At 30.1% G+C, this 23,629-nt stretch overlaps 1 protein-coding gene across 3 annotated transcripts in view; it reads left to right on the forward strand.

Annotated features, from left to right (window-relative positions):
* The first annotated feature begins 3,292 nt into the window (after positions 1 to 3,292).
* Rap1 (RAS oncogene family member Rap1) overlaps positions 3,293 to 23,629 on the forward strand; it is a 55,428-nt gene continuing 35,091 nt past the window's right edge. For 2 of the 3 annotated variants that reach the window (XR_012756104.1, XM_075363125.1), the window contains exons 1-3: positions 3,293 to 3,564; positions 17,474 to 17,673; positions 19,359 to 19,487. Coding sequence is in view for 2 of the 3 variants with exons in the window: in XM_075363125.1 (XP_075219240.1) it covers positions 17,491 to 17,673; positions 19,359 to 19,487 (312 nt within the window). In the remaining variant the exon portion in view is untranslated. Of the gene's footprint in view, positions 3,565 to 14,123; positions 14,294 to 17,473; positions 17,674 to 19,358; positions 19,488 to 23,629 lie in introns of all 3 variants that reach the window. The other variant, XM_075363126.1, reaches the window with a different exon arrangement.

The raw sequence follows: 23,629 nt of genomic DNA on the forward strand, positions 1-23,629 counted from the left end.
ACTTGACAAACGGCAGCAACAATCAATAGTAACATATACATCCACTAGTCGCGCTAGTTTTGTGAGAGTCATAATAGTGTTGAGTAGCGGTTTCATTATGGATTCAGTCTTATGTTGCTCACTCCGTGTAACTGTTCTCTTTGGTTCTTTAAAAAGTACTTTAATGAAACCTAAATATGGGTATTGATGATTAGGTAATAAATATTTTTGCTATATTTTTTAATATTGCTTAATCTTACAACCCTCAGAGGACTTTTCTTTTTTAAATAATTAATTTCAGAATGACAAAAAAATTTATCTTCTCTTTTACTGTAACAACTATTTTCAAAAATATTAACTCAGTTTTTCAATTATTTATCATTTATATGTTAAAATGGGGAAAGCCCTTTTGGATTTGCTCATTAGTAATTATCACATTTCTTAACTAGAAAACTGAAATTTAGCATAGTTAGTCCTAAGGCAGTCTTCAAGAGAAATATGGAAAAATTATTTTGATTAACAACTTCTACAGGATTAAATTAAAATGGAGTGTCAGGACTGGAACAGCTACAAACTTGAAACTTGGCAGGGATGTTCCCTACAGGTAGTAAGTTAGTACTGTATAAGGATTTCCTCATGTGTACCCTAAAAGGTTATAAACAGATTTTTGTAAATTATCATTTGTTATTCCAGGTTGAGATACCAGACTAAAATATATCTTTCTTTTTTTCCTGTTTATCCTCCAGTGATTACCTTTTAGATAATACTTCAGGGGATGAATGAGGATGATAAGTATGAGTGTAAATGAAGTGTAGTCTTGTACAGTCTCAGTTCAACTATTCCTGAGATGTGTGGTTAATTGAAACCCAACCATCAAAGAACACCAGTATCCACAATCTAGTATTCAAATCTGTAGACTAAAATATATAGGAATATTAATTCCAACAGAACTCAAAGTAGTACTCCGAGTGCTGTTGGAATGCTGCTTAGAATTAAGGAAACTTTTATCTCAATTAACAATTCCTCGGAGATTAAAAGATGTATCCCTAAGCTCAAAAATTCAGTGTTGCCCATGCAAAGATCAAGTACCTGAACTAGTCATACATGAAAAAGTTCAATTTATTCAGTACTGAAACATGAAAACATTAAAAAAAGACTGTTCATAGAATTAAGATAAATTGAAAAAAAAATTTAAGGATTAAAGAAGACCCTCAGGAAGAAAACATTAAATTAACTTGTGACCATGTAAATTATGTAACCTTAGTAACTTAATTTTATATAATTTATAATTAATGGTTTTTAAGTTTCAAATATGTTGTTAGAAGTAAATGTTGATATTTATTTTGGTTACTGGATTCAGAAAAACATCTACTGTGTGGAGGAACCTGTAATTTAGAGAAAAACATCATATTACAGTTCTAGTTAATGAAAAAGTTTTATTTTATCACTTTCTAATTACACTGCATTCTGCAAGCAGTTGAATAAAAGGAATTAGCCAACAAACATGGCAATAAGTCTATAACCTAAACATAATATTAATTTCAGTTCAGTTCACCAAAATTATTCATTTACCAGAATTTCAAACAAATGTCAGTTCTAGCCATGTTACTTTAGATTGACTACAGAATATTGAATATAAAAAAAAAAGAAAGCATACCATATTTTTCATTTAGTCGACCAGTTGGTGCATTTTACAACAAATTTGCATTACTCATATTCAACATATCATTAAAGAAAATTTTAAGTTAAAAAAAAATAATAAGTCTTTTAAAATGAATTTCATTGTATGAATTATTATTGAAATAAATTTTATGCTTTTATTACAATTATCTACTGGGTAAGATAGTTTCTGAAAATAAAAACATAAGTGTTTGCCACCTTGAAAGTAGGTTTGATATTGGCAACTCCTGTAAAACTATTAAAAAATGGATCTCCCCAGAATATGTTGTAATCTTTAGAAGACTTGCATTGACAAAACCTTGTCTGAAAATTAAAGGTCACTGCTTTATCATTTTATGTAAAGTGCAGGGAATAAAATTTTAATATCTCCACTTTCTTGCTCTACAGAGATTTTCACTAATGTTTAATAAAAATTTTAATTCTATGTTGTGTCAGGATATCAAGTAACATTATATAACAAATTTTAATGTAATTTCTGAAATTTACATCAGAAATTATGCTTCCCATAAAAACTCTGCTTTATGAAATTGTTTAAACTTAAGATGAATTTGTTTCGATTTGTACTGTGCCGAAAATCAGTGTTAATGGGTATGTGCATGGTTGACTAAATAAAGATTGACTGATGGCTTATCCAGTAAGCCTTATCATTATGTCTTCTGCAAATGAAGAATAGAAAACAAATAAGAACATAAGAAATGTAATCTGTTTGATTACAGTACAAGCTGTTTTTATAACATGACAAATTTATTTGTCAAATTAATTACCAATATGTTCTCTTATATGTTGTTCTAAGTAGCCACTGCTTCGAATATTAAGAAAGCCAATTTCAAATGACTGAATTTTAAAACTCTGTTTAGAATTATCCATATTGTGAGTTGTCCATCAATATTGGTTTCACTGTGGTTATCATTACTGAAGCTTTGTGTTTTTTCTTTTTATTTTGTAAGTAGATATTATTTACAAAACTGTTTCAAGGATGTAGACAAATATAATGGTAATTGGTATAATGGTAATGGTAAATTTAGCATTAAAAAAATGGACTCAAAAATATTCAAAATAAAAAAATGGTGAATTTTTACATTTATTTCTGAATTTTAAAAACTTTGTAGATTAGAAAATGATGAAGTATTATGTAAAACAATTCAGGGTTTTATGTTACTCTTATATGTGACAATGAAACTGGCAAAGTATTACTATGTTTAACTATTACAATAGTACTATATGACATTCTGGTTGGCATTTGTTAGAATTAAAAAAAAAAAAATTATGAATCAAATTGTAAGTTAAGGTGTCAGTTAATTGACATAATAGCAAGTTTCGCAAGAAAATTGGGTAGGACACATGCCTATATTTACAGATATTTTAATATGTCAGAACTTTACTGGCATAAATTATTCGTCATATCAGATCGTACCAAAGTAATCTTACTATTTGACCTGGAATTCGTCAGTAAACTTAGCAAAGGTATCTTTAGTCGTTGTTTTATTTAAAGATCCCGCCATGTGTACGTAGTGACATTTCATTTGTGGCAGTATTGTATATAATTCGCTATTCTTTTGAAAAGAAGTATGTCATGAGAAACCGGAAAATGGCTGTTAGAGACTAGCTACAAAGTGCGCATGCGTCGACGGAAGTGAGGAAGCCATCGCCCATTATAACGGTAGTTGTCGAAATTTACTCCGGATAGATTCATTATTTTCTGTTTTTCCTTTTCCATATGTCGTTTTGTCGCTATAGTGTTTCTTGATATTTTAAAATTATATTCGTTAACTAAAATAAATATTGGTACGTTCAACGGAGTGTTGGAATTATGGCGGAGTGAAGTCGTAGTGTGTGTTGAGCCCACTTGCAGTTTAAGGGGCTGTGCTCTTAGATCTGGTGATCTGAATTAACAATTTATTATTGGTATGTGTTCCTCATACTATAATTTGAGTATGCAATGTATATTTTTTTTGGTAGATTTTTTAGTCGAGTTAATTCTCCGGTCACTAGTTTTATTTGTGAGGCTGGGTCTTGGGGCTGTGAATTCGTTACAGCATTTACATCATCATGATTATTTTTAGGTCTTAGTCGGTAAGTTACTATGATTTGAACGAGTTTTGTTTTCAAGGAAAAGTGCTGCATAAAATATCTGGATAAACAACAAACTGTTAATAGTTTTATTCTAATTTGTTGCAAACGTTGGGATTGGTAACGTGTAGATTCTGCTGCGTTCATGATTATTGAAATTATTATTGGTCCTAAATGGATGCCCAGTAATGTAGAGTAAATTTGTCAGTTGTATGAGTGGTTTTTTATATATATAATTTAAAGTACTGTATGTTAAATTTGTTTCAATGCTTTTGGTAACTGTATCTGCTAATATTAATTATGTTCTACAGGTCAGCCAATTACATCTGTCGTTAGTCATTATATTAGTGTGTGGATGATGTTAATTCTCTGTTCAGCTGCTTACTCAAGTGTTAAGTTTTCGGTTTGGTAGAACTGTTAATTTTTTTTTTAATAAAAACTTAATGCCAGAGTTCAACTTACTGTTTATTTTGAAGCTTATTGTTTTGAAGTATTTTGATTTATTCTCTTGGTCATGGTATTGTCTTTCCTTGTGTATCTTGTAGTTTGAGTTTGTTCAGTACTGAGACTGCTATTCCTAGTATTGTGAGAACAGCTAGTCTTCCCTTTGTAATTGGTTTTTAAAGCCATTTCAATCTATAGATAGATTGACTAAGTGGTTAACATGATTTGTTATTAAAGAGGAGACTTTCAATGAATAAGGTACATTTTCTATCGCCTATGTTAAGTTTGCCATTATTACCTTATAATTAGGATCAGTAGAGTGGTAGAAGAGTTTATTTGTGCTTTGCTTTAGCTTATGGTAATTTTGAGTCAAATTTTAATTATTTGGATATGAAAGATATTTTTTCACTGATTTTCTTTCCTTGTTGGTTTTTGTGATAATGTTAAAGTACAGTGATACTAATGAATAAAAAGTTATATGAAAAGTAAATATGTAAAATTTCTGAAATGAACTAAAAGCCCTATTTCTGAATGGAAAGAAAATATTATTTTTTGTTCTTGTGATTATAGCTGTGTCAGTAACATCCAAATACTTGTATTTGTACTAGGTTTTGGTATTTCATTTTGTGAAAGATGCAAGGGAGATTGTTATTTTACCGATTCTGACTATGTTGAATTGATAAGTTATAATGTTTTGACTTAGATCATAGAATGAGGTAAGAGTGATTGTGGTGCTCATTTGGTAGATACCATAATTTAACTGCTGTGTTGTATAAAATGTGTTTAAGTCAATTTATTTATTTTTTGTTGGTTTGTGAAAGTGCCTATTTTAATTAGCAAATAGCATCTGCTTAAGCACAAGTATTTTGCATTCATTATCAGCCAATTATTTTTTATGCTGGCATTGCCCATCTTCTGTGCTTAATATTATTCCTTTTACACCATAGAACAGTTTACTTGATTAAACAATTTTACAGGCTATACTTTTATTATGCACATTTGCCTTAATTTATTATTCAGAAAAATTTTTTTCTGTCTGGTTGTGTAGTCAGTCTACATTTTGAGATTACAAGCATATGAAGTGATTATTTTAAAATGAACCAGAATGTAACTGATTTTTACTTGCATCATAAGATTGTAAGTCTTTTAATACTTCTAGTTCATTGATGAAATTTGTGAATGATAGAGAAATCTGTTTTGTTTTTATCTCAAAATAATGTTTTAGTTTTACTGCCAACTTTAATCACAGTTAAATAATTCAAATTTAAGAGTTGTTTAGTGTATGCCTAAGTAATCAGTTTTTAATGATAAATTCATTTTTTTTATTATGGGCTGTATTCTAATAATCCCTTTGAAATGGATGTTTGACTTTATTATGAACAGGGACAATGGTAGCACCAGGGTGGATATTCATTAATTATTGATGGTAGGACAATTGTTGACAAACTAATATTTTCATTTTGTGTCTGAATGAAATAATTAGCTTATGACAACTTGTATATTAATGCAAGGTTGATTTTTTCTGTGTATGTTTAAACACAGCTTGTTAAGATATTTTAACTAGATTAGTTAGATTAGGTTGTGTATCTTTCAGTTACCATTTCAAATTATTTGCTACATATAATAAGATAACTGTTATTTTAGGTAATTGGTAGGGGTTGATCAGCTCCAATTGTGGAAATGTTAGGGAGTTGAGTTTTTTTATGATCTTGCTTAGACACATTTTAATGTGTATTTTAACAAGGAAGATGTGAATGAAATGATTGCTGATAAATATCAGACTTGTTAGAAATTGAGCCTAAATTTGGTTAACAGTAATAATTATTTGCTTAGAGAGATAAAAATATCTAAGTGCATCCTGTACTTGTTTCAGTAGAATTTGTTTTTGGAGAAACTATTTTATTTATATTACCTATTCAAAAAAATTGTCAGTTGCCTGTGTGTAATAAAACAGTTTATTACAGATTTAAAATCTCATTATAAAAAAAAGGTGCTGCTATTTTATTTATGATTTATCATAATATAAATTTTTAAGAAATGTTGATTGTATTTCAAAATAAACATTAAAGAATATCATTTTTTGGCAAATGCAAAACCATGACAAATAATAAATCGAATAAAAGATCTGCTTCAAAATGGCACCACTTTTTTCAGGTCTGGTGCTCAGTCAGGATTGTAGTATTTGGTAATTATATTTAATAGAATGTTGATATTATTTTAAGTCCTGCTTAAAGCAATTTTTGAGTATTGCTTACCATTTTTATAATTCAAAAACTTTTAAATTTAAGGGTAGAAAAAAAATTAAGCAAATTTAATGGGAAGGTACAATAAATGATAAATGAACTGGTTTCATGACATACTTTTTTTTTGACTGTTGTTTAGTATATGTGTGTGCACTTTTGAGTGATTAAACTAAATAAATTGCTCATTAAGTATTTTAATAGAAACTGTTATCAGTTACATTACTCAGAACGTTGATGTTTGAATCAATTATTTCCTGCATCCAGCTGCTTTGCCTTGCTTTAAAAAAGACCACAGTTATCTAGCTTTGGTTGGCTTATTAACTTTTTTTTGTTATATTTATACTTTTTTTATTACTTCTGTAATAATGTAATATGTACTAAATTGTTTTATATTTTAAGTGTGTTTTGTTATAAATTAATTTTAGACATATGTATTAGTTATTTTTAATTTATTGACTGTCCAATAGTCAAAATGTATTATAAATTTAAATTTTTTATTTATTTATATGATTTTATGATTAAGTATTTTTAGCTATTTTGATGTATTCTTTTGATTGTAAGTATAAGAAATATCTCATTTTGTATAAATCTTAATTTTGTTATTAAGACATGTCAAGAACCTTGCAGTATTAAATTGCAAAATTGCCCCAACTGCTTGGTACAATATGGCTACAAGTAGATATGGCAATATGGCTATGTTATTCCACAGGGAATGGAATCCCTGTGGTTTTTTTCCTTAGGAAATTTCCTGTATAAACCTAGCCTAGCAGAAAAGCTATTTTTCGAAACTGTGAAGTTTTTTTTAATTTGAAAACTATTATGAAACAACCAGTATGGTTGTGGATCATTTCCTGTGTGAATTTCAGATCTCAAAATTTCTGAGGAACATCTAATTAAATATTTGTTGCTCTTTCTGCTTCTAAAATATATTACTTGCTTTTTATCATTTCTTTAGCATAAATTATATTCTTTTGAAAACATTTTTTCTTATTATATTAATCCCCTAGCATATGAATTGAGAACCAGAGAATATGAAGTGTATTATTATATGTTCTACTATGTGATTTCTTAACGTCATCTGTAATCTAAGAACAGCAGTAAAATTTAGGGGCAGTCTATTAAAAAGGAAGTAATCTTTTTATTGCTACTGTCTAAAGTTTTGAGTAGCTTTTTTTAATTTTCCTTTTTTCAGTAGGTTCATTTCGATATAAAAACATTAAGGAAAAGAAATGTATTTTAACCAAATAAAATTATAGTATCTATATAGAAATTTTATATATATATTTTATATCATTTTTTATACGTTTCAAAATATTTTTCATTTTGTTTCTCTGGTTTTATGCCATTGAGAAATCTCTTACTCTACATTTTAATATCCATCCATTAATGCCATTTTTCAATTCAATATTTTTCCAACGTGTTGTGAGCCATATTTAAGACACAGAAGAGAGAGAGGAATGATGAAATTTCTTAGTTAAATTGTTGCTACATTTACTGAGATTTCTTTTTGTTACTATACTAAATTGCCAGTTCATCGATAAAAAAAAATTGAACAAGCTATATTCCTTTTCATCCCCCTGAAAATAGTTGTGAAATTTCTGGTTGAAGATTTTGTATTATCCATTTTGGTAAAGAAGGATGCCATTAAATGTTCCTACTGCTCTTTCTCAACTTATGAATGTAAGCATTTATGTTATTCAGAAACTATATTATTCACTTATATGCATTTAGTTTTGTTGAGATGATGCCAATTCCTACTTTCGGTTTTGAACAGTTAGTTTTGTTTCCTTTTGCTGATGTCTGAATTTCATGTTAAGCAGCTGTATATTATTCTGTAGTTAATTATTCATTGATTATTTTCTAGAAAGTAATATGCTGCTGTTACATAATCTGTTGCAGTTTAATTAATTTATTAGTGGCCTTCAGGTTCAGCTGATTTCTGGGTTAGCATAAATTGTTTATCACAGATAATTTCTATTCTTATCAGTACCTTTAATGTTACATTGTCAAAATATTTTTTACTTTGACTTCCAGAAACACTTTTCTGAATTTTGATTTTATTCTTTCTCGGGTGGGATTTATTTTTTCTTGTCGCGCTAAATGTGAATTGTGTTTTACTACCAGCAACGATTTATATTAATTAAAAAATTTTTGCTTCTTTTTTTACCCGCTGTTTACAGTATTCAAATTTTAATTGTCCATAGGTGTTAATGTAGTATGGTGCATCAACATTTGTATCTTACAAAATTACATTTTTGAATACTGTAAATAATATCTCATAATCATAATATGTGATGAGTAGACAACCACTCTAAGGTTTTATCTCTTCTTAGTATTCATCACTCTTTATCACTTAGTATTTTATCTGTTCTTAGTATTCATATAAAATAGACAGTTGATAGAATATAACAGCTGCACCATACAATTTCTAAATTTGTGTTGTTGATTAATTATGTTTTTCAATTTAAATTTTGCATATGTGGGATATTTGGAACAAAGCTATTCTGTGACTCATCATATGCAGTCTTCTGGGATTTCTCGTATAATTATTTTTATAACCCCCCTAGTCTTAGCTATTTTACATTAATTTATGAATTAAATTGCATATGTAAACTACTGTGTTTTCTGAATATTCAAATCTTATCTTCTTAGAGATATTTCATTTAGATTGATTTTCTGAGGTCTCTCACTGCTTGTAGTAATATAATAGTTTGCGTGTTATGGTCGGTGCTGTTCCATCAAAATTTCACGTCACTATTCACTTGCTGAGAAATTTTGGATTCGACATAAAAGTTATGTGATGAGGTTATGTTTGTGAAGTCTGTTACCCCCTTACCTGTTTTTTTTTAGGTATAATTGCAGAAATTCCATCACGTATATATAAAATATTTACACAATTAGCTTTATAATTTTACCTGCACAAAAATTATTTACGTAATTTTATATTTATAAATTTTATGTTTAGAGAATTTTGTGATATAATAAGAAATATAGTGCTCAGAGTCCAACTACACAGAACACTCTAAATAAAGAATTGTCATTACAGCGGGTTAGCTAATTACGATCAAATACACAATGATAATCCCTCAGTTTACACTGTATTAAAAATAACAACTATCGTTATCTATCATTGCAAAATACTACTAAAAAAAAACTATGTAAAGTGATGGAATATTATGACAGAGAATGAATTAAAACTGGACAGAAAGTTGATGTTGGAATATTCCAACAAAGGTCCTAATCGTGCTCATCGGCTATGTCGGAATATTCTGTCAAAGACCAGTAAGGGGTTAAGATTATATGGTCTTAGGGTGTATAGTACATCTTGCTAATATTTTAATTAGATGGTGATGGTGTTTAAATGTTCTTGCTGAGGTTGTTACACCTGAACTGGTTGTAGCAGTACAGTTACTACTATGTGGTAGTACTAGCATGTAGGAAAGTGAATCAAATGTGCCAGGTTGTGTGTAAATAGGCTGACATTGGAAGAAGTGATGTTCATTTATTTGTTTGTTTGGGGTTGTGTAAACACAGATTTTCAGAATTGATATACAGAAAAAGATAGAAATTGGCTTAATTTTTTTTACAAATGTGTAAAGATGCTATCCAGATCCTGTCAGATGTTCAGCTTTTTTTTGCAGCTGTTTCACTTGGATTTCCTGTTCGAGGTCAAACAACCTTAAAGGTATTAATATTAGAAAGTCAGTTCCCATGACAATTTTTCAAAATGTAACAAAAATTCTGCAGATCAACCAGAAGCATTCACAAAGGTCATAGAGATGATTCTCAGAGAAGAATTGTGTTAGTAAAACTGTGAACATATTGCATTTAACTAAAAATCTAAATTAATGCTAATACAAATTGGAATTAACAAAAAAAAATTGAATTTTTTATTTTTAATTTGAAAAACTTCAAAAAAATTAAAAACATGGATTGCATTAATTTTTGAAACCGTTCTCTCTGCATTGTCGTGTAAGAAGGGCCAGTCCCTGAAAATTGGACCGAATCATCTTCAGCTTAATTACTCATATTGTGTCAGCTCTACCATAAATTATAGAAATAAAAATGTTTTTGAATAAAAGCTGTGTTTTTTTTGTATCAAAGTATAAGAAAGTGGTGTACTTTGGAGTGTACATTCCATAAAAGAATTGCCAGGGAGATTATTCAAACTAAAATTGACTTAAATATGTAATTGAAATATTTATTTCATAATAATTTATGTTAAATTGTGCACAGCTTTTTAATTTAAATGGTGTATTGCTTTTTAAGTTATGTGTATCATAATTTTAATAACCTCATTGTAAGTAAATGCGATTGATTTAATCGTGGATGACATGTGGATTCTGAAGCATGTCATTTTAATGTATATACATTGATGAAGTCATAGCAGATGCAGGTATTGAGATTTTTTTTTATTTGATAAATTATGTTTTATCTAATTTTCACCTACTATCACCACATTTACTATAATTTCTTCTTCTGTGTTTCTGGATGTGTTTATGATTGTTTATTGGATCAGTGCTATTATGATATATACAGAATGTGAAATAAAAAAAGGCTGTCATGTTATACATACATTCTTATTGCCTCTAAGGAAACTGCAGATGCTTTAGAAACAGAATTGATGGCTGAAAGAGTGGGGTTTTTCTTACCCGTGAATTTTGGATAGTTGGATAAAGAAAATATTCCTATTTTAGTAGAGGTTACTGTTATATGTTTTCATTTTATTAGGAATAGTTATGTATTTGTTTGCATTAGCCATGTATATTTCATTTACCCACCAGTTTGCCTGAAATTTTATATGAATGCCAAACCAAATTAGCAGAAGTATATAATTATTATTTGTAATAATTTATACCAAATAAAGCATTAATCTTTAATTTTTGCTTGCAGAAAGAATTGCAACCTTTTCAAAGAGGCTTCAGTTTTTAATAGCTAGGAAATTTATTATTTTATAGTAAAACAGTTAACATTACTGGTGTAATAAGCAAATTTTTCCTATGAAAAGATCATGGTGAAATGACTACTTTAACTTAATCCGTTAACAGGTTCATGTTGATGTAGTGTTTCATAAAGTAGGTGTAAGGATATGCAAAAAAAGTTTTTGAATTTGAAGGATTTCTTCAAACCCTTCTAAGTTCTTAGCAGTGTTTAGGTATGGAAAAGTCAAGAGTTGGGCAAGGTTAAAGTTAACAGTTAAATCTGGTGGTCTTTGTGGTCAATATGATGTGCATATACCGTTCAAAATTATCTTCATGAAGCTTGCTGTTTTGTCTATTCAAATTATCTTTAAGAAGGCTATGATAAAGTTTAGAAAGTACTATGTTTCTTTACAATCTTCTCCACAATAAAATTTTCCACTCAAAGTGTGTGAAGATCAGTATTCAGATATATAGCTATAAAATATCTTATTGATTTGCTCTTTTCTCGTCAAAAGCTGTATTCTGAGCACAACACATGCGCATTTGAACAGCTCATGTTTTGTGAAGGAAATTTCATCTGAGTTAACAAAATTATAATCATTACTTCATTTTTTTGTAAATATGGAAAAGCTATACACTGTATGCCAAAACAATATGTCATGAGTCATGTAGATGACAATAAAAACATGATTTTTAGTAATTTAAATGTTTAAAAACTAGTTATTTATTTGGAAAGGTCACCATTTTTTTTATATGGGATAAACATTAATAGAAGGTTTAGAATTGCAATTTTAAGTTTAAAGTAATAGTGTAATTTAAAGGTGGTATGTCTGGTTTTTTGTATGGTTGTTAGATTCTTTAGTCTTCATGATGGATTAGATAGATGCCCTTACATAGAAATAGTCATAAGGAACAAGAATGTGATTATGTGTGCCTTTCTTTCCTTTTCCACGAAAATAATGTGTGGGTAAAATATTCTTCTTGTTCTGTCAGTCTCTTTTTTCTGTTTGTCTGTATTTCAGAACTCATTGTTAAGTTAATTTTATTAACTAATACCTTAAGAATTTTATTGGGAATAAGATATTAGATTTATTTTTTAACGAAGTAACTGCATGCAGGCAATGACAAATTTCAATTTTTTTTTGTGCTAGTTTTCATTTCCACTAATAAAACTAAAAATTTATTGTGAAACTTTTTTTGTAAGATTTCTGTTGAAATGATTTTTTATTGGATTCCCAAAATTTGAATTTTGAAGAATTAGTAAGCTAATATTGATAAACCAGTTAAATACGAGAGATTTACACCACAGATAAAATTACAATATTTATAACGAACTTTTTTCTGCAAAACAGACTTAGCTAAAACTAATTAAAGGGCTCATATATAAGGTTAAGGCACATTCTCTTCTTGTCGAGAGGAAATTATTCAAGTTGCATATAGTAAATCCTTCATTGCAGTTATCAATTTACCTTGATGTAAGTCGGTGGGTCTTCAACAAAATGTGTAATGTTTATCAGATTCTTCCAAAGCTGTTAAAGATATACCTATGCCGCCTGTACATACTGTACCTTGTATAAACTGGAGTCTTAATGAATCTCTCTACAATTAAAAATAATGGGTTGGAAGGAGATCTTGCCAGACATGGAACTGTGACTGTTGACTGATCCATCAATTGGGATATGTAATACCGGGTGTGATATATAAAACCAGTCTCGGTCATCTGACACATTGTGTCAGAAGATGGTATGTTTGTCGCACATGTATTTTAGTTGAAGGCCATTGACTTGCTCATAAGCCCTTCTCCCTCCTCCCATTCAGTGGGACTGTAGTGTTTCTGCGTGTTAGTGTATTCAATTGAGCAGCATGTTTTTATTGTGGCGGGCAATAATATGTTTACACAACTTCAATAAATTTGGTTTGTGAAAGGTTTCAAGGGATGTTCCTGAAAGTAATGTTAATGCAAAATCAACAATTCAAGATTCAGTGAAAAAGTGAATTGTGTTGGAAGGAGTCCTCACAAGTTAACACAACGATTAGCGCAACAAACAGGAGTTTCTCGAGCGTCGTATGTGCGTATACTTCATTGTTTACAAATGAAAGCCTATTGTATGAGTGTTGTGGATGAATTATAACAAAATAAGGGTAAACAAGTAAATTACTGCCAGTGGCTCTTACAGAATACAGGGTCATCGAAAAGGTTGCAGCAATTTAAAAAAATTGTATCTCAGAAACTACTTTTTTTAAATTTCACCAACTCCAAATATTTTTTTTCATACCTTGGAATGTTTCAGTATGAGCTCTGTTGTTTGTTGTGCAAACATCCAGCCAATAATCAACTTCTGCCCAGGTTCACTGGATCACCACTGGCATAACTGTGACAGCGGTGATCCGTTGTCTTAAATGTGCATCCCTGATTTTCTCACTGTAGATAGTGTTTTTAACTTATTCCCATAGAAAAAAAGACGGGGTGTCAAATCTGGGCTTCTCAGAGGCTAAAGCACAGGACTCGCCCTACCAATCCAATGATTAGGGAATCTTTCATCAAGAGCGTGTTGAACACCTAGGTTAAAATGTGGGGGTGCATCATCTTGAAACATTACAGTAATATTACTTTTATTTTCAATTTGGTCAACTTGCAGGAAAATGTACAGTTGTAGCACATCTAAATAAGCATTTCCTGTGATAGTAGGGTCATGAAAAAAAGGTAAGGCAATCACACAATCAGACATCAAACTGCACCACCCGTTTATTTTTGGAGAATCTGACATACCCAATAATTTCATAGGGTTGCTGAGATGCCCATATCCTGTAATTATGCCAAAACATTTAAGATAACGTATTACCGCTGCTATTGTCATAGTTGCCTGCGATGATCCAGTGGAACCTTGGAAGAAGTCGATTATTGGCTAGATGTTTGCAGAGCGACCAATGGAGCTCATATTGAAACATTTTAAGGTAAGTAAAAAAACTTTTTGAATAGTTGAATTTAAAAAAAAAAAAAAGACTAGTTTGATTATCTCTATTAGTTTCTGATACAATTTTTTTTAATTGCTGCAGCCTTTTTCGATGACCTTGTATTAGCAAAAGGCTCCTTTTCTTTTCATTTCAACAGATGAAGTGTGGTTCCATTTATCAGGCTAGGTTCATTTGTGGAACATGTGGTGCTGGGCTATACAAAACTCAAATGAAACTAATCGTAAACCACTCCACAATCAAAAATTGGTGTTTGTGTGCAATTCTGGAAGCTGGATCATCAGACCAATATTCTTTGTAAAGACCGTTAATACCATCTATTTATGACTGTACAAAGAATTTGCGCATAACTTGACTCCAGAAGAACTTTCTTATGGATACTAGCTAGATAGAGGAGCGACTTGCCACATTTTTAATTGGTCTCTCACTCTAATCCATGGAGATTTCATGAAGGATAGAACAGTCAGTAAGGCCTTGTGGCTACCCCAACCTATCTATTAATCATTGTGTGATTTTGTCCTCTGAGCCTATCTGATAGTCTACAAGAACAACCCATGGATGTTGGAAGAGTTGAAAGACAAATGACAAGAGATTGTCAGACTTCCAGTTGGAGAATTGTAGAAAGTTTTTGTGATTCATCCTGCTGAACTTTGTATAAAAGTTGGTGGAAAGCATTTTGAACAGAGACTTTAAAATTACATTGCAACATTGTACACATTTCATTTTTTTAAGGGCAGTAATCGAAAATTAATAAATTTAAGTAATTTAATATTACCTTTTGCTTTTCATTTAAAATTTTTATTTCCTGGAATCGGTTTTATTTGGCCCACCTGTATTTAACTATTATGAATGGTATGGTTGAAAAAATATGACACCCCGTTAATTGTAAATGACTGTTTCATTCAAAAGTAGGTACAGCTTCAATTAATGTCAGCACATGTAAAAAAGGTGAAAATAATTTTTTTTATTCTGTAACATTAAATGAATGCAGTTGTTGCTGATTGTTCCACCTGACATATTCACATAGAATATGGTGTTGAGGATTATGGCATGTGGCTTTTCTTTGCTCAAATGTTATTTATGCAGAAGTTAAATGTATCACTTAGATTTATCAATAAATCTGACTGTAAGAAATCAGGGTCGGCACATCTTTGAAAAAAATTTTGACATGCAATTTTGAAGTGCAAATACAAGAAGTATAATCGATCTAGGGAAAAGAATGCATGCTATGCATAACTGAATATATATGCTGCTTGTACAGAATTCTACCAGTACAAGTATGGTTTACATTAAATCATCCAGTGCTGGGTTCAGGGTTTATTTTCTGTAATAAAAGAGAACAGGGTTCTCTTTTATTACATGAAGAATTTTCCCATAATTTAGGTCTGAGGACTTTTACATTGATTAGCTTCTTATTGAAAAAGACATTTTGATTAGATAAAGAAAAGCTTCTTGATAAAGATGTGTGGTGGCTTCAGGACTTATTATAATTAGTTCATCCAAATGTTAATTGTATTTCTGTCATTGCAGCATTTGAGTACTCGTTACTGTACTCATTGCAAATGACATGCTATCACTAGAAAAAGTACTCTGTTAATATTTAAAGTGATTGCTAGCCATATAAATTAAACTACTCAACATTTTATTAATTTCAGTTATTCTATTTTAAGGTAATATACATACACTTTACTACTTTTACCCAACACCTATACTAAAAAGCAAAACATTTTTGTAAACAGATTTTTGTAAATTAAAACATTCCTAGAAAAACCACATTTAACTTTATTTCAAAATTTTGAAAATCAAAAAAGAATAATGTTTATATTGACAACTAAGAAAAAAGTCATTTTAATTTTGGAGGAAGTGAAAACTATCACAAAATGATTTTCAGATTTCTGTCAATATTATTCTGGTTGTTTAATTTAAACAATTTTTTAAAATGTGCTATTATATTTTTATATAAAAGTCTTATTATTTTACCTAATAAGACATTTTACTAAGCTAATTTATATATACAGTATTATTAATGATTTATGTTATATAAAGTATATTTATTATTTTAAGAATTACTTGGTAAATTTGTATTAAATTTTATTAAAAATCCAAATCTTTTTTGAGGCATGAATTGCTAAAAAAAAACAGACAGCTACCAAAGCATTTTCTGATTTCTGTTTGTATAGTTTTTTTTGTACAAACTTCCTAGTTAGGTTGTATAGTAGTGTTGATACACTTAGTGTGTGTAGTGTATCATAAACATAGTGTTGATATGAGTGCACACTCACACATGTATGTATATTTGCAGAAATATATGTTTATTTGTTTATTGTGAATTAAAATAAATTTTCACATCATTTTGCTAATTTTGACTTGAAAAATTTCTCCTGGAAGTGATTTCATCACCGTCAAAATTATAAAGAATTACTAAGTAGTAATTCTTTATAATTTTGAAATGTCTGCGATTGAAACAGTTGTTAAAGGTGCAGAAAAAGTTAGATAATTTCTTGGTGTGAATTTGGAATTGTAAGGACAATGATCAGAATAATCAAATATTTTCCAGAAAATATGGTACTACCCTTGAATTGGTAAATTGGCTTTGTGGGGTTATTGTCAAAAACCATTTTTTGTCATGATACCATTTAACAGCTTACCTTCAATTTTTGTTTTGAATAAATTATGTCTTGCAGAGTTTGATGCATGCTTGAACTGATGGTGATTTGATAATCAAGAAATTTAACAAGATCCCTTTGAATACCAGAAAACGGGCATACACCCTCTATGTTCTTTATATTAAATCATCCTCAAAACAAATGTGATCATCGTGTAACTTTGCTATAGGTTACAGTATTTGACCCTTAAATTTTATCCAGAATAAAATAATAATTTTTTTTTTTACTTTTAACTTCCTCAGTATAATTGTTTTCACCATCAAGAACCGAGGTATAGGTGAAAAGTTCAGATTTGATAGTTTTATTGTACTATTGACAGTAATGTGTATAAAAAATGTATTTAGTATTTTTTATGTTATAAATGCATAGATTATGATAAAATAGAGTAGAATTTAAGAATGATTTCAATTAAAAATCGAGTTCACATTTTAGTATAACTTATTAATTTATTTGATTTTTACATAATGAGTTTGCTTGTTTTTTTGGTTTGTTACAGTGTGAAACTGGAGCACTATGCGTGAATACAAGATAGTCGTGTTAGGTAGTGGAGGTGTAGGTAAATCTGCTTTGACTGTCCAGTTTGTCCAGGGGATTTTTGTTGAAAAATATGACCCCACAATAGAGGACAGTTACAGAAAGCAAGTTGAAGTAGATGGTCAGCAATGTATGCTTGAAATCCTCGATACAGCGGGAACTGTGAGTATAATTTGTTAATTATAGTATGCCATTGTTTTAAGTTTTAATTTGTTATTATATGAATGATGTCAATAATGAAATAACATGTAGTTGCAAAAAAAGCAAAATTCTTTGGGTAATTTTCTTCTTTTTTTATCAAGTAAACCTAATTTTTTTCCAGTTATTTAAAAAAATTTGTTATATTTTTCATTAACTAACCAATAATGCCTTTGTAATTAAAAGAATAAATAAACAAATATTAATTTTTGACAGATCAGTAATGTGCTGTAGTTAAGTTATGTACCTGTGGGACAAATTGATAACCATACATCATTCATTAACATTTGAATGGTGTTTTTCTTAACTATTAAGAGATTATATGCTTCACTGGGAGTAAATGTGACAAGGTATGTTTGGGAGGGTGAGGGTCTGTATCTTCCATTGGTAGAGAAAGAGTCGACATCTTTTATTGATTTACTGCAGGTATGCTTCTTGAACAGAAGTCCGATTTACTTTTAGTTAGTTCATTGTAATTAATTAAAATATTGTTAACTGAACCTTGTGATTTATTTTATTTTTGGATATTTCCATTGTGCATTTAGTGTTCATTTTTTGTAGGGATGTGAACAGAATGTCCGCTTGTGATTTTCTTCTAATATCTGATGACAGAGCTTGATTTATTTTTCCTTTTAATGTTAGAAACTCCCATTGGGTTTTTGATAGTATAGTTTTTATTAAGAGTTTGGTTGAAGGAAATTTTAAATTACCAATAAAAGCCTAGTTTTGGTTTTCATCATAATAATTTGTAGTTTGTTCATTGTATAAATATATATTTGCTGGCCAGCTATTTACATTTGTCTATTTGTGTTGTAGATCACTAGCAATAATAATTTGGATTGCAGTAGTATTTTAGATTATGAACTTTTTGTTTTTTATATTCATTCAAGGTCAAAAGTATGCTAAATTAATGCCAACTGACCACAACTATCAGTATTAATTTGTGGTGATTATAATCAATTTATTTAAAAAAAAAAGCTAGGCCAATTTTTCATATACAGATTTGAATAATATTGTGATGAAGTGTAAATCTATATTGCATTATATATCTAGTACAAATTAATGCAGACTTTCTTTCAAGTGTGTAGTTAGAGAAGATTTATTAAAAGAAGCAGGTTTCTTAATGTCAAACGGGTATATTTTGACCCCTTTTTTATATTGCTTTTCTGCATTCTGTTATCTTGAAATATCTGTTTTAGAATTTAATTCTGTTTTATTTATTTGAGAATTCAGTCATTATTTCACTAATGAAAGATTTCATATGAAATTTTAATTCTCTTCATTGATAAATAATTTCTTGCATATTTTACTAGTTATCATTTTTATATGAGTTGTCTATATATATATATATATATATATATATATATAAAAATATAGTTGCTATTTACAACCAAATGATTTTCCTAGATTATAGTTACTTTTTGAGTGGAAATTTTATTACCTATAGCATTAAGCAATTAAAAATACAATCATGCTTATTTACACCACATTTATATTTTAGCCATGTTAACAGTGATAAATAGCGGTAGCAGAAAAGCATTTCCACTTACTTTTGAAGTGCGTACTGAAATTTACAAGCATGTAGAAGGGGGATTGTTAAGACCACTTGATAACACAGTTTACTTGAACCTGTACAATCACTTTTGCAGGAACAATTTACTGCTATGCGTGATCTTTATATGAAGAATGGGCAAGGATTTGTTCTAGTGTACTCTATTACAGCACAGTCAACATTCAATGATCTACAAGATCTGCGAGAACAAATTTTAAGAGTCAAGGTCAGTTTAAACAAAAAATAAAACTTAGTAAAAGATTAAAAAAAAAATTTAGTAGTAAGTTTTTAAAGAAAACAGTTTAATTTATCATTTTACTCATGATAAAAATTAGTTTAATATGTTTTTGCCATTAGTAGAGACCGGATTATATGCATTTGCATATTTACTTATGCATCTGCATATTAAGTCCATTCTCACCGGTCATTGCATATTTTCCTTAAAAACTAATGATGATGCTTATGTTCGCTGTACTTACAATATTTTTCAGTAGGGTACCTAGTTAATAAATGAAATCTTACTTTGTAGCCGGCCAAATCTATTAGCCGTATGGTTCTTAGAGTCCACTTAGCAGTTGCGCATCTATTGTTTTGGTAGGATAATATTATTATGAGGCCAAGTAAGACTCATGAGACAAGGGTGGATGATACCGTTCTGCTTCATGCATGCCTACTGCAGCACACCTCCCACTATTAAGCATGTTATTGTTGATGCGCTCATTGCATCAGTTTAGTTTTTTATTTATTTGTGCAAAGTTTAATGTGTACCATGCCTCCGGAAAAAATAATGTCTCTTTGTGAGTAGTTGACTATCCTGGAACATTTACAGAATGACAGAAATGTTTTTATATTGTCGAGTTTCTGAGAAAAATATTTCATGCACAAAAAAAGTTTCAAGTAGACAGCATGTCAAGACAAGTCTTTATATTGCAGGATTGCAACAAACAATTTATAACAGCGGCAAGTAGCCGTGATTTCACTTCCAAAGGAACAAAAAAAAAACCACTTTAACATGGATTTTTGCGAAGCATTGCTTACAAGTGATATTCCTCAACACTAACTTACAAATCCTACCTTCAAAGATTTTCTATGAAAATACTGCTTGAATCGAAATATACCAGATCAATCAACATTGCGTAAATTACATACCGACAATCTACCTACATGTTCTGGAAGAAATACACATTGAAATCAGGATAACATTATTGGGATTTCATTTGACGAAACTACTGACAGTTGTGTCTGTTACATTGCAAATTTAATTGTCAGTGCATTAAAACTAGAGCCTTCTTCTTCCTATTTGGTGGCCTGCAAAGACCTTAAAAAGACAAATCATTCTGCGATCACCAGATTTTTGAATGAGCATATTAAAAAATTTTCCTGAATTTTTCGCAGATGAAAGAGGGTTTATATTTCTTTTAGATGCTGCTCCCTATACAATCAAGGCAGCTAAAGCCCTCCAAGTATTTAATCCCAATTTGATTCATGTGATGTGCGTTGCTCACAGAGTACATCGACTTGCTGAAGAAGTAGAATGCACTTTTGGGAATCTAAATAAAACTAATTTCATCGGCAAAGAAAATATTAAGGCACCTGCTTGCAATAAGGCCTATAAAGAAAACTTGCCAAATGTGCCTTTACCTCCCGAATTAGTGGTAACTCAATGGGGAACGTGGATTGAAGTTGTACTGTTTTACAATGAACATTTCAAAGGTATCAAAGGTATAGTAAACGACTTTATTATACGACTTATAGTAGTGCAGAGGCTATGGCAGTTTGTCAGTCCAAGGAAGCATTTAACGATTCTAGTATTAAAAAAGCTGTTATTAGCACTCATTTATTCCACATACCTGCAAGTATTAAAAAGCTTGAAACTCAAGGTTTGGTGTTGACTGAATCTATTCAGTTAATGAATAAAATCCGCCAGGTGAACCTCGCATTGCTAGATGTATTCCCATGTAGACTTAAGAAAGATTTGAAGACATTTTGAACAATAACCCAGGCTTTGAACCTTTGTATCAAATTGATAGTTTTATTAATGGGACAAGTGAACTTTTGCCAGAAACAATAAGTGCTATCATAGCACCCAAATTCAAATACTGCCCAGTTACCTCAGATGTAGAGTGATCCTTTTCCACTTATAAGAATATTTTGAGTGATCAAAGATACAATCTTACTACCTAACATTTGGAACAGTACCTGATTGCTTACGTTTACAAAAGTAACAAAATGTTAAATAATTGTTAATTATTGAATTTATCAATATGTTATTCAACTACTTACTGAGATTACGTTTAATTATTATTATTGTTACTACATGAAAAGAAAGAATTTTTTTAATTTAATGTGGGTTTATGTAGACCCTAATGGAGAGTGAACTCGCTAAAAAGGGTCCACGTATTCTCAGAATACAAACCTTCAGTTCTGTATATTGTAGTCATAAAACTAGTAGGAATTTGGCAGTGTGATGTTTTCAAAATTGCATGATTTAAATGTAATAAATTTTTCTCTTTTAATTTATGCAGTTCTCTATAATCTGGTTGCAAGTTATTGCCAAAACTTAAGCTATTCAATTATTTTTAATATTAATTTGTCTTTGTAAACTGGTTTCTGCACTATTTATAAATTTCTTAAATTCAGATGGATAGAAGCTTATGATAGAATCAGTTTTTATATCCTTTGTAGCTTGTATTCAAAAGGTTTTAATCCTGACATATGGAAAAAGTTGAGACTATGGTTTATTAAAGGTGATTTTGACTAAGTATGAGATTACATTGTATGATATAACATTGCAAGTTAATTATTTATAACTAAATTAGATATAGATTCATTGTTTACTGCTTCAAGCTTATTTATTCTTGCTCTTATTTCTCTGCTCCATCTGCATCCTGTCTTTGTGTTTTTTTCAAGTCGAGGTTGTACTGTACTAGCTGTTTCAGAAGTTTTGAATTTTGTATCCTCATATGTCCAAAAAATCCTACTAGTCCCCTCTTAACACATGGTATCAGTGATGGGTTCTAACTCTTTGTGTATGACTTTGTTGGGCACAATCCACCACTGCCCATCTTTCTAGTATTCTTATTGATGCAGCTTCTTCCAATTCTTCTTTTGATTTTTTTGAGTCTGTCCACCTTTGATTGTTCATTAAGGTGGAAGAGTGTTTCTGCTGCGTAAGTGGCTTCTGGTTTTGTAACTGTGTTTTAGTGTGTTATTTTTGCGTTTATTGATAGGAATTTTTTATTGTAAGTGTGTACCAGGTTAATTTTGGAGCTTTAGCTAGTTTGTTTCTTCTTATTTTGAAGGTTTTTTTTTGTTTAGGTTGCTTGTTATTATTTCTCTGAGGTATTTAAATCAGCTTACTACTTTGATATTATTATAGTTTATGTTTACTTATTTTAATCGTATTAGTTTTTGGGGCATAATTTCTGTCTTTTCAAATCGTATTTTGAGGCCAGTTTTATTTACAATGTTTTGAAGTTGTAATATCTGTGATTTAGCTTCATTGATGTTGTTTGCTAGCAGTGCTAAGTCGTCTGTGAAACTAATACAGATTGTTTTAATTTTTAGCCTATTTTTACTTATGGGAGTCATTTTTTGAGCCATTTCCTCATTACCATTTCTAGAGTGCAGTTGAATAATAGCGGTGAGAACCCATTGCCTTGTTGCAATCCTATTTTGATCTCAAATGATTCTGAGAGCTCACCTCTGAATTTAACTTCGACTTAGTGTTTGTGAGGGTCAGTTTTATCATGACTATTAATTTTGTATGAAGTCTGAGGTGTCATAGAATTTTAAGTAGGGATTCTTTGTGGATGCAGTCATGTTTTCTTGAAATCTACAAATGCTATCACCATGTCTCTGTTTCTTTTCCTGTTGTAATCCATTATTAGTTTGAGACTCATAATCTGGTCATGCACAGCTCTTCCAGGGTCTGAAACCTCCCTGGTATTCTCCTAGTTGTTTCTTTAGTTATTAATCTATCCTGTTGAAGATTATTCTTAAAAGAATTTTGTATGTTGTGTCTAGGAGTGAGATTCCCCTGTAATTGTTAGGGTCTGTTTTTCCCCCTTTTTTGTGTAGCAGAAGGATGAGGGCTGTCATCCAGTGTCTTGGTAGTTCTTTGATCCAGATGTTGACAAGCTGTTGATAAAGGGCAATTTTTGCTGATCTTCCTGCATGTTTCCAAATCTCTTCAAAAGTCTAATCTCCCACTACTTTGCAATTCTTCATCTCATCCACTGCTTGTTAGACTTCTTTTATACGGGAGGATTGATATTTTCTGGTGGTGTTGAAGTTTTGTAGTTTTGTCAGTTCTTGCAATTTAGGAGTTTGTTGAAATATTTAGTTATGGTTTCCACATTGTCTTAT

Source organism: Lycorma delicatula, chromosome 4, assembly GCF_047948215.1.
Source record: "Lycorma delicatula isolate Av1 chromosome 4, ASM4794821v1, whole genome shotgun sequence".
NCBI classification, from domain to species: domain Eukaryota; kingdom Metazoa; phylum Arthropoda; class Insecta; order Hemiptera; family Fulgoridae; genus Lycorma; species Lycorma delicatula.